Raw genomic sequence first — 12686 nt, 5'->3', positions numbered from 1 at the left:
ATTATTATTATTATTATTATTTTGAGGTGGAGGGGGAGGAAAAGGGAGAGAAACTCTTAAGCAGGCTCCTGGAGCCCATTACAAAGTCCTATCCCACCACCCTGGGATCGCGACGTAAACTGAGATCAAGAGTCAGGTGCTCAGACCGAGCCACCCAGGTGCCCCTATCCCCAATGTTTTGAGCAGTTTCTGGCACACACATAATTGTTAAGTGTAAGAATGAATAGGGGCTCCTGCGTGGCTCAGTTGGTCAAGCACCTGACTCTTGACTCTGGCTCATGTCATGATCTCATGATTCGTGGGTTGGAGCCCCGTGTCGGGCTCTGCACTGACTGTGAGGAGCATGCTGGAAAGTCTCTCTTTCTCTCTCTACCCCATCCCCCGTCCTCTTTCTCTCAAAATAAATAAATAGACTTAAAAACAAACAAACCAAGAATGAGTGAAAGAGCGACTTGTGACTGAAAACATGAAAGGCAAAGGGAAGGCGGGGGAGGGAGCGAACAGCAACAAGCGACAGGGAAGAGAAATAGTAAGGGGAAAAGAACAGTCTACAAGGCAGGGCGTGGGCCCGCGCCTCCCTGCCTAAAGGGGGCGCTGTGGGCCGCCTGTGCTGCCCAGGGCGGGCTGTGGTGGGCGGGGGGGGGGGGCACTAGGGGCGGAGCTGCGGGCGCGCAGGGCAAGGTGGGAGTGGAGAGGCTGGAGGCAAGGAACGCGGGAGGTTTCCTGAGGGAGCTGTGGAAGTACGCCTCGGTAAGTGTCCCGCCAAGGGCAGGGAGGCCTCGCGCCACCTCACTGCAGTCCCTATGCCCCTTACTATCTCCTGGATTCCGGGAGGCTGAGGCGGGCTGGTGCCTGGGAACCTGTGTTCCCCCTCCTTGGGGGCCTCAGTTTCCCCACTTGAGAAGTGGGCAGGTGGGCTGGACGCATTGCCTTACAATCAACCGGGAAGCTACAGCAACCTCTCCTGCCTCCTTTACAGCCTCCCTGTCCATCCTCCTGCCTTCCCGCCTTGGCGTGTCCTCATCACGAGCAGGTCGGAGCTCTCTGGATCAGCCTTCCCCTAGCCTCCCTTTACCTTCTTGGGAAAACTTGCTCATCTGCTGTGGCTGGCTCCAGTTCATGCTTTTCCTCCGCTGTTTACTCTTGCAGCCGATTTGGTGATTGCACCAGGCTTCTAGAGTTAGACCTGCGTGTGAATCTGGGTGGACCACTGATGAGCTGTGTGACCCCTGGGCAAGTTACCTTACCTCTCTGTGCCCCCATTTTCTCATCCCCAAAATGGGATAATAACAGAACCTACCGTAAATGAGTTAATGTGAAGGTTTAGAGCAGATATATTTTCCTGTTGCGACATTTCCAAAGTGCCTCCGCTTCTCAGCCTGTTACCTCGCAATTGTAGTTTTGCTTCAGTGATAACCTACTTGACTGCTTAATGTTTGATTAATAAATTATTCCCAGGAGGACAGGACAGTGCTCTTGCCTGCTCACCCTGTGTGGAGGAGCCTGAAGCCAGGACTGGCTAGGCTGGGCGTACAGGGGTGATCCGGATGGCTGTGCCCTCAGTCTGAAAGAGGCATTTGAACAAGTATGGCTACGTTGGGTCTTATTTGGGGAGTTCAGCGTCTGGGCAATATCAGTTAAGGTCAATATTACTCTTGAAAGAAGGGTGCTTGCCTGGCTCATTGGGAGGAACATGTGACTCTTGATCTTGGGGGTCCTGGTGTAGAGATTACTTAAATATATACACTTAAAAAAATACTACTCTTGAAGGAATTGAATCTTGAAAGCTGCAAACTGAAATTTGTGGGTTTTGTTTTGTTTTGTTTTGTTTTTGGTCATCTTTGTATTCCAGCTTTGTCCCAGTCCCGGGAGCAGTGAAGTGAGGGCCACGTGGCTACCTCCTGTTTCGCGATGTAAATGCCTCGTGTCGTGGCTCTGCCATAGTGGAAGAGCGAGAGCAGACAGGAGGCTACCTGCAGTTCAGTGTTGGCTTTCTAATTCTGTGCTTATTTAAGTGTTGAGAATGCGCTGGAATCCCCAGCTCCTCCATTTGGGTGGGTGACCACTAGCTTCTAGGGTGAGGTTTTATTTTGCCAGTTCCCATGACACGTGGACTTGTGGGGTGACCCTGCTCCCAAGCTTGTGGTGGAAGAATTTATGTCCTCCTTACACGTTTGTAAATTGACAACTAGGGTATTTTTTTTTTATTATACTTGTAAAGAGTTGCAAAAGATATCATTACCATCCTATCCTGTGGTTTTCATATGCATGTTTTCATCCTATTTTGAGTAAAATCTAGGAGGTGTAGATTTCACTCGGGTTATGGAAATTATATGGCAGAGCACCTATCTGGCCAAATTGGGCCTCACTGTCCAACCCAGAAGAATGACTTCACTTTTTATTTTATTTTATTATTTTTAAAGAATTTACTTTTAAGTTAATAAAATCTCTACGACCTAACATGGGGCTTGAACTTACAACCCCAAGATCAAGAGTTGTGTGCTCTCCCAACTGAGCCAGCCAGGTGTCCCCTGACTTTACTTTTTAAAAACAGCTCCTTGAGGTATATATAATTGACATACCACATAATTGACTCATTTTAAATTTAATGATTTTTTGTAGAATTACATGATACTGTTAAGGTCAGGCATCGGGCAGGGTAAAGATGAGTCAGAAGCTAAAAAATTTTAGCAGTCAAAGGCTTTATTGGGAACTAAGGTCTCGGGCGAGGTTCCGTGACTCAGGGACAGAGAGAGAGAGGAGTCAGGGAAGTCGCGCCTGGGTGGGGTGGGGTGGGTTTTTTAAGCTGCAGCGGTTCCGGGTTTAGGTCCGGGTGGGCCTTTTTCGCGCCAGGTCGTGCTGTCGCACGGTGATTGGTTGACCTTCGATTCGTTCTGGCGCCGCTTGGGGCTTTCCCTTGGGTTGCGCTGGCAAGATGGCCGTCCCCTCCACTGTGGTTCCAGGGACATCCTGACAGATACCATTACCATAGCCCATTTTAGAGCATTTCTGTGACACCAGAAAGATGCTTCCCGTTCTGCCCCAGGCAACCAGTGATCTTTCTGTTTCTATGAATTTATATTATCTAGATATTTCATATAAATGGAATCAATAGTTGTTGGTTTGGCAGCTCGTTGGGAGCTTCTGGGTGTAATCTGAAACCGGCAGAGGACAGAGAGCAACGTTTCTGAAGAAAGAGGGAAGCCGCTGCAGATTGGTAGGTGGTAGGTATAGCACGAGTAGATCTCCACACCCACCCACCGAATCTTAAACGTTTATATTGAGATTTGACCTGCGTTCAGTAATGTGTACCGTCCAGATGGTCTTAGTACCACATCGCTATCTCAAGGCTCTGTCCTTCGGGCAGTCTCCGGGAGTGTGAAAGGCAAGCGGGAGGCATGGTCCAAGGATGGGGGCGGGAGTAAGGAGCCTCCGGTTGCTGCGATCTGCTCACAGGTCAGCCGGTGGTCATGTCCTCTCAATGACCTCCTCCACCATTAAGATGTTAGCCTTTTGTGACTGGCTTTCATTTCAGTGTGCTGGTTTTTTTTTTTTTAATGTCTATTTAGGGGCGCCTGGGTGGCTCAGTCGGTTGAGCGTCCGACTTCGGCTCAGGTCATGATCTCGCAGCTCGTGAGTCTGAGCCCCAAGTCGGGCTCTGTGCTGACAGCTCGGAGCCTGGAGCCTGCTTCGGATTCTGTGTCTCCCTCTCTCTCTCTCTGCCCCTCCCCCACTCGCACTCTGTCTCTCTCTCCCTCTCTCCCTCAAGAATAAACAAACATTTTTTTAATGTTTGTTTATTTTTGAGGGAGACAGACACAGAATGCGAGCTGCGAGGTCATGACCTGAGCCGAAGTCGGACGCTCAACCGACTGAGCCACCCAGGCGCCCCTAGCATACTATTTTTGAGATTCATCCGTTTTGTGGTGTATATCAGTACTTAATTCCTTTTTATCACTGAATAGTATTTGATGGTATGGATGTACGACTTTTTTTACTTTTTCCTGTTCACCAGGGATGGACATTTGAATTGTTTTCATCTTTTGGCTATTGTGAATAATGCTTCTATGAACATTCGCACACAAGTCTTTGTGTGGACATAGGTTTCACTTTTCTTGGGTGGATGAGTTGAATTGCTGTTTATGTTTACCTTTTTTAAGAACCTGCCAAACTGCTTTCCAAAGTGGTCGTACCATTTTATATTCCTACCAGCAATATATGAGGGTTCCAGCTTTTTCACATCCTCACCCATACTTGTCCTTTTGATTATACCCGTCCTGCTAAATGGGAAGTGCTATCTCACTGTGGTTTAAAAAAACAAACAATACAGCCAACGGTCAGTGGTGCCATAATAGTGTTGTATGTTGACAGAGGGTAGCTGCACTTGTGGTGAGCACAGCATAATGTATAGGCTTGTTGAGTCACTCACTATTCACTATGTGGTGCACCCGAAGCTAGTGAAACATTGTATGTCAACTATACTTGAATTTTAAAAAATTGTGGTAAAATACACGTGACAGATTTGCCATCTTAACCATTTTTGAGTGTACAGTTCAGTGGTATTATGTATATTCACCTTCTTGTGCAACCAGTCTCCAGAACTTTTTTATCTTGCTAAACCAATACTCCTTGCCCATTAAACAACAACTGTCTATTCTCCCTCTTCCTAACCTCCGGCAAGCACCGTTGTCCTTTCCTTTTCTATATATTTGACTATTCTAGACACCCCATGTAAGTGGAATCATATAGTACTTGCTCTTTTGTGTCTGGCTTATTTCATCTAGCATAATGTCCTCAAGATTCATCCCTGTTGTAGCACGTCAGAATCTCCATCCTTTTTAAGGCTGGTTAATATTCCACTGTATGGACATACCACATTTTGTTTATTCGTTCTTCCATGATGGACCCTTGGGTTTAGCTCTTGTGTGTGAACTGTGCTGCCATGAACATGGGTATACAAATGTCTCTTGAGACCTTGCTTTCAATTAATTTTGGTGTATACCCAGAAGTGGAATTACTGAATGACCTGGTAATTCTATTTTTAATTTTTTGAGGAACTGCCATTTTGTTTTGTATAGGGGCTGCACCATTTTACATGCCCACCAACAGTACACAAGGGTTCCAATTTCTCCACACCTTCACCAACATTTATTATTATTATTTATTTTAATTTTTACATTTTATTTATTTTTGATAGAGCACAAGTGAGTGAGGGGCAGAGAGAGATGGAGACACAGAATCTGAAGCAGGCTCCAGGCTCCGAGCTGTCAGCACAGAGCCTGATGCGGGGCTCGAACTCAAAAACCGTGAGATCATGACCTGAGCTGAAGTCGGATGCCTAACCGACTGAGCCACCCAGGCACACCTGTTTTGTTTTGTTTTGTTTTGTTTTTTGATAGAGGCCCTTATGGGTATGATATCATTGTGGTTTTGATTTGCACTTTCCTTATGACTGATGATGTTGAACACTTTTTCATGTGGTTTGTGCCGTGCGTACATCTTCTTTGAAGAAATGTCTACTCAAATCCTTTGCCCATTTTATTTATTTATGTAGTTAGTTTCTTTCTTTTTTTTAATATATGAAATTTATTGTCAAATTGGTTTCCATACAACACCCAGTGCTCATAAAAATAAGGAACGCTTCACGAATTTGCGTGTCATCCTTGCGCAGAGGCCATGCTCATCTTCTCTGTATCGTTCCAATTTTAGTATATGTGCTGCCGAAGCGAGCACCCTTTGCCCATTTTAAAATTGGGTTATTTTTCTTTTTATTATTGAATTGTAAGAGCTCCTTGTATGTACTAAATGTGAGCTCTTTATTAGATGCAAGAGTTTCTTTAAAACATTTTTTTAAATGTTTTTTTCTTTTTGAGAGAGAGAGAGAGAGAACAGGGGAGGGGAAGAGAGAAAGGGAGACAGAGGATCTAAGACGGGCTCTGTGCTGACAGCAGATAGCCCAATGCGGGGCTTGAGCTCATAAACGTTGAGATCATGACCTGAGCTGAAGTCAGAGGATTAACCAACTGAGCCACCCAGACACCCTTATCGGATATGAGATTTGTAAATATGTTTTTAATGGTGTCTTTTCACAAATTTTACAATTTTTATAAAATCCAGCTTATCAATTTTTTTTTCTTTTTTTTTTAGGTAGACTCCACATCCAGTGTGAGGCTTGAACTCACAACCCTGAGATCAAGAGTCACATGCTCTACTGACTGAGCCAGCCAGGCACTCCTAACTTTTTTATGCTTGTGCTTTTAGTGCCATATCTAAGAAATCTTTCTCTAACCCAAGGTTGTGAATATTTACTCCTATGTTTTCTTCCAAGAGTTTTATACTTTTGGCTCTTTCATTTAGGTCTGTGATCCATTTTTAGTTGATTACTGGCTATGGTGTAATCAAACATTTTAGGGTCTATCCCTGTGTTGAACATTCCACTCTTCTAGGATGGACAATACTTAGAGCTATGCTGGGAACTGGATGAAATAAGGCTCTGTTTCCTTTAGTGTCTCTTGTTGAAATTCTTTGCATTGTTCTGACTTCTCCATTTACCTTAATCTCATTCTGAAGTTTTCACACTGGGGTGATGCACTGGATCAAAGGAGATTCTGGGTGGTGAGTAATTGGTCCTTCTTTTGTGCAGTGCATAGGGTGATTGAGCAAGAGGGGGGAAGGAAGTCATAGGCATTTTCTCAGCCTGCTAGATCAAGTATATGTGGGAAAGAGCTCTGACGGAAGCAGAGGGCCTGAAATTGTCTTCAGAGTATCCATCATGCTCAAAGTCATGATCCCCACGGAAGGTCTTCCTATCCCCAGGTCCATGTACCCAATTTGAAGACTGCTACTTAAGATTCATATGAAGTGTTGGCAACGTTGGAGAGAAATTGAAACACTCATGTATTGCTGCTGAAAATTTAAAATGGTATAGCATATGTGGCAAGCAGTCTGGCAGTTCCTTAAAAAGTTAAACGTAATTACCATATCATTCAGCAATTCCACTCCTAAGTGTATACCCAAGGGAACTGAGTACATGTTCACCGAAAACTGTTACACAAATGTTCCTAGCAGCATTGTTCATAATAGCCAAAAAGTGGAAACAACTCAAATGACCATCAGGTGGTGAATGAATGGACATCTGGTATATCCACACACTGGAATATTATTCACCCGTAAAAAGGAACAAATACTGAAGCATCCCACAACATTCCAAAGTATGCTAAATGAAAGAAGCCAGACACAAAAGAGGACATTCCATTTATATAAAATGTCTGATATACAATTCCAAAGAGACTGAAAGTACATTAGTGATTGTCAGAGGTGGGGAGGAGGGGAGCATAGAGAGTGACTATTGGAATTTGGGGGAGGGGGCCAGTGATGAAAATGTTCTGGAATTACTTTGTGAATGTACTAAAAAAACACATAATGTACAATTTACCTTTATTTAAAAATTAAAAAAAATGTTTTTTAATGTTATTTTTGAGAGGGAGAGAGAGATAGAGCCAGTGTGAATGGGGGAGGGGCAGAGAGAGAGGGAGACATAGAATCTGAAGCAGGCTCCAGGTTCTGAGCTATCAGCACAGATCCCAACAAGGGGCTCGAACCCACAAACTGCGAGATCATGACCTGAGTGGAAGTCAGATATTTAGCTGACTGAGCCACCTAGGCACCCCTAAAATTTACCTTTACAAGGGTGAATTTTAGTGGTGTCTAGGTGGCTCAGTGTGTTAAGCATCCAACTCATACTTTTGGCTCAGGTCATGATCTCATGAACGTGAGATGGAGCCCTGTGTGGGGCTCTGCACTCAGTGTGGACCTGGCTTATTAGATATTCTCTCTCTCTCTCTCTCTCTCTCTCTCTCTCTCTCTCTCTCTCCCCCACTCCCTTTGCACCTCCCTTGCTCGCACAAGTGCATGCAGACTCTTTCTGTCTCTCAAAAAAAAGGGGGGGATTTTATGGTGTATGAATTATATCACTTAAAATAATGGAAAAATTCCTTATTTTGGTGCTGCTCCTTCCTCTTTATTTTAATGCTTTACTGGTTCTCCCTTTTAGTCATAGACATCTCAGCATCTTTTTGGAGGTAGACAAATGCACAAATCAATTTGTTAAGGAAAAGGAAGCCATCCTTGCTGGCCCCAGATTTGGCCTTGGACAGTGTGTTTTGGCTTTGCCATGTCTCCTTACCAAGCAGCACGTGGTTCTAAAGGAAGAGGGGACACCAAAGTGGAACTGAAATCAGTGAAATAAAATTCATATGTGTTTGTTTGTTTCATTACACATTGCCACCGTGAATTTTAGTTCATACTTACCAATGGGGTTCTTGAGCAAATGGCCCAAGAACAAAGAATTCTTGAGACATCTTTGGTGCAAAAAGGTGATTTTATTAAAGTACGGGGACAGGACCCGTGGGCAGAAAGAGCTGCACTGGCGTTGTGAAGAGTGACTGGGTATATACTTCTAAGTTAGTGAGGGTTAGGGAGAATGTAAGTCTCTAAGGAATTTGAAAATAAGCCTTTCAAGACCTTTAGGGGCGCTGTTAAGATAAGGTTAAGCTACTGTTAAGATAAGGTTACTTTTAGTCTTTAATAAAACAAAAACATCAAGGAAGTAAGGCAGCCATGAGTTGCTTGGCAGCAAGGTCATGCTCTGTGTGTTTCAGGTGTCAGTGGGCTGCAAGCTATAAGGAGATTTAATTTAAGCTACATTTCTCTTGCCTTTGTTTCCCTCATCACTTACCTGTTTCCCTTTTTTCCAACCCATGAGGCTTTCTGCCAGGGCTTCCTGCATCATCTCTAGATTTTGCGTTGACTTAGACATTTTCTTTAGCAGAGAAATAGAGTTGGGAGGGCATCTCAGGGTTGTGATTAGCTGGTCTTCATTGTTGTGTTTGCTTGAAAATTGGTGTGATGGGATTGCAGGGTGGGGGTTAGAGGCAAGCATTGCTGCTTGTATAAGTTTCACAGTGCTAGTGATACTGTGCGAATGGTTTTCTAATTTATTCCTAAAACAATTTATCTTTCTAGGACTTAAGATGTCTTCAGTGGCCAGGCGTCGCAGAAGACAATATGGAACATCTTCAGTAGCTAAAAGGTAAAGTGAAATATTCTTAAAATATGTGTATTGGTCTTTAGATGTTCTCAGAGTAAAATAGCAAAATTATAGGAAGACATAATCCAGATATGAAGGTTTAATTTTGGTGATTGTTGTTGATTTTACTTTAAATTTTTTTTTTAACGTTTTTTATTTATTTTTGAGACAGGGAGAGACAGAGCATGAACAGGGGAGGGTCAGAGAGAGGGAGACACAGAATCTGAAACAGGCTCCAGGCTCTGAGCTGTCAGCACAGAGCCCAATGTGGGGCTCGAACTCACGGACTGCGAGATCATGATCTGAGCCGAAGTCGGCCGCTTAACCGACTGACCCACCCAGGCGCCCCAACTTTAATTTTAGTTTATATAATTTAAAAAATGACGTTCTTTTAAATCTTCTAGTAGCAATTTACTTCTAGTAATCTAGTAGTAATTACTACTTCTAGTAGTAATTTTTTTTTCCAGCTTTTAATTTTGGAATATAGACTCCTTGGAAGTACAGTAAATTTGTTTCTAAATATTCAGACAACACTGAAATGCAAAACACAAAGAAGTGCAAATTTTGTATGGTTTTCTATGGGGTTGGTGCCCCAACCCTGAGCATTTGCCACTCACTATATGTTCTTTAGGCTTTTTGTTATAATGTTAGAAAAATCTGTAAACAAGCTAACCTCTTGATTTAAAAAAAATTTTTTTTAACGTTTATTCATTTTTTTGAGAGAGAGAGAGAGAGAGTGAGTGAGGCAGGGGCAGAGAGAGAGGGAGACACAGAATCTAAAGCAGGCTCCAGGCTCTGAGCTGTCAGCACAGAGCCCGATGCGGGGCTCAACCCACGAACCACGAGATCGTGACCTGGCTGAAGTCGGACGCTCAACCTACTGAGCCACCCAAGCACCCCCAACCTCTCAATTTTTAAATATTTGAGGGTAGTTTGCAAACTTCATTGTATACTCAACATTTTATCTCTGTAATCACCAAAACAGATACCATCAAATCTTTGTACTTTTTTTCCCCCTGCACTGTTATTTTTATACGTTACTTATAAGTTATATTATATATATATATATATATATATATATATATATATATATATATTCCACGTATATATATATATATATCATAAAAATTACCATTTTAACCATTTTTTAGATTATAGTTTAGTAGTACTATGTTCACATAGTTGTGCAACCATCATTAGCATTCATCTCCAGAACTTTTTCATTGTCCCAGACTGAATCTCTGTCCCTGTGAAACACTTACTCCCCACTTCCCCTCCCCCTAGCCTGATCAGAATGTCCTTTTTAAAAAATTTATACCATCTCAGCCATTTTTAAGTATAAAATTCAATAGTGCTAAGTATATGTGCATTGCCAGAACTTCTTCATCCTACAGAATTTAAACAGTACCTTTTATTTTTTTTATTTTTAAAAAATGTATGTATGTATGCATGTATTTTAGAGAGAGAGAGAGCGAGAGCATGCATGCAAACAGGGGAAGGGCAGAGAGATAGGGAGAGAGAGAATCCCAAACAGGCTCCAGGCCCAGTAAGGAGCTTGTGTTGGGGCTCAATCCTACCACTGTGAGATCATGACCTGAGCCAAAACCAAGATTCAGACACTCAATCAACTGAGCCACCCAGGCGCCTCTACCCCAGCCTTAAATAACCATCATTCTTGCTATTTCTATAAATTTGACTACTCTGGTGTTGAGTCCTGCCCAACCTATTGATGGTGATGCTCTCAGCTAGGAATGCCTGAGGCAGTTGCCTGGGCCTGTCTTAACCGCAGTGAGCCCCACTGATATTTCCCCCACAGGGGCCAGTGATGTGACTGGACTAATCCTTATGGTTCTTATGACTGCAGGATGCACTTCAAAAATAATTAGGGAATTTGAGGAACAGAATTTATTACTCACAAGTCTTGGAGGGTACATGGTACAAGTGAGGTTGCAATTAGAGAGAGGGATAGAGAGGGGAGCTGGGGCTATGATTTTATTAAAGTCCAAGGGTGGAATGTCTGGCGATTTGTGGGGTCACTCATTATTGGCTAATTTGAAACACAAGAGCAGAAATTAGGGCATGGGAAAGTGGAAGCAGGGTCACTCAAGCGGTCAGTTATCTAAGTCACCCAGGACTTTCTGTAAGGGGAACTAAATGGGTGTGGGTGACCTGGTTCCTAATCTGATTGTTTTACCTAGTGGCTGTGTCATATACCTGGCAATGTGTTTATTCAAGATGGCTATCTTTTAAAATGGGTACCTTGGCAATCAGAAGTTTAATGTCAGACATTTACTCTACATTTAGTTACCTCATATAAGTGAAATCATACAATATTTGTACTTTTGGGACCGACTTATTTCACTTAGTATAAGGTCCTCAAGATTCATCCATGTTGTAGCATATGACAGGATTTCCTTCCTTTTAAAGCAGCGTGATATTCCACTGTATGTGTGAGGGTTAATTTTGTATATTAACTTGGCTGGATCATGGGGTGCCCAGATATTTGGTCAAACATTATTCTGGATACTTCTGTGAGTGTGATATTGGATGAGATTAACATTTAAATTGGTGGGCTCTGAATAAGGAGCCCTCCAAAATGTGAATGGCCTCATCCAATAAGTTAAAGGCCTGATAGAATAAAGAAGATCCACCTTCTTTAGCAATTGAGAATTCTCCAAAAGACTGCCTTTGGACTTCATTTACCACATCACCTCTTGCTGGTTCTTCAGCACACTGCCTTCAGACTCAAACTGGAACACTGGCCCTCTTGGGTCTCTACCCTGCCAGTCTGTCCTGCAGATTTTAGATGTGCCAGCCGCTGTAGTCAAATGAACTAATTCTTTATGATAAATCTCTAGGTATACATCCTATTGGTTGTGTTTTTCTGGAGAACTAACAAATATGGTATGTTAAGTTCTCTATTCTTCCACTGATGGACATTTGGATTGCTTCCACTTCTTGCTAATTATGAATAATGCTGCAATGCACATGAATGTGCAAATATCTGTTAGAGAGATACTGCAGTTCTTTTGGATATATACTCAGAAGTGGGATTTCTGGATCATATGGTAGTTCTAATTTTAATTTTTTGAAGAGCTGCCAGACTATTTTCCTATTAGCTCTTGCACCATTTCATAATCCCGCCAACAGTACACAAAGGTTCCAACTGCTCCACAACCTCGCTAATACTTGTTTCTGTTTTTTTGATAGTAGCCATCTTAAAGGATATGAAGTGATATCGTGTGTGTGTGTGTGTGTGTGTGTGTGTGTGTGTGTGTGTGTGTAAGCTCTAGGCCCAATGTGGGGCTTGAACTCACAACCCGGAGATAAAGATTCACATGTTCTACTGAACTATCCAGACAGGCGCACCTTATTGTGGTTTTGATTTGCATTTCTTTGATGATTAGTGAAATTGAGTGTCTTTTCAGGTGCTGATTGCCTATTTGTATATATTGTTGGAGAAATGTCTATTCAGGTCCTTTGCCCATTTTTGGATTGGGTTATTTGTTTTTTGTTGTTGGGTTGTAGGATTTCTTTATATATTCAGCATATAAATCCCTTATTGGATATATGATTTGTAGATATTTTCCTCCATTTT

At 42.7% G+C, this 12686-nt stretch overlaps 1 protein-coding gene and 1 non-coding gene across 2 annotated transcripts in view; one reads left to right on the top strand and one right to left on the bottom strand.

Annotated features, from left to right (window-relative positions):
- Window positions 1-687: 687 nt before the first annotated feature.
- The window catches only part of LOC122208754 (nuclear receptor coactivator 5-like), a 46313-nt gene continuing 34314 nt past the window's right edge, over window positions 688-12686 (top strand). Inside the window, exons 1-2 of the mRNA XM_042920190.1 lie at window positions 688-750; window positions 9025-9091. Coding sequence (XP_042776124.1) covers window positions 9033-9091 — 59 coding nt within the window. The 5' untranslated portion in view covers window positions 688-750; window positions 9025-9032. The remainder of the gene's footprint in view (window positions 751-9024; window positions 9092-12686) is intronic.
- On the bottom strand, window positions 5627-5733 carry LOC122209258. Its single transcript, XR_006197530.1, has one exon. It is a non-coding gene; the product is annotated as a U6 spliceosomal RNA (small nuclear RNA).

The sequence above is a fragment of the Panthera leo genome, chromosome E2 (assembly GCF_018350215.1).
Source record: "Panthera leo isolate Ple1 chromosome E2, P.leo_Ple1_pat1.1, whole genome shotgun sequence".
Classification (NCBI taxonomy): domain Eukaryota; kingdom Metazoa; phylum Chordata; class Mammalia; order Carnivora; family Felidae; genus Panthera; species Panthera leo.
The sequence above is the reverse complement of the archived record's forward strand: the minus strand, read 5'-3'. Positions and strand labels throughout refer to the sequence as shown.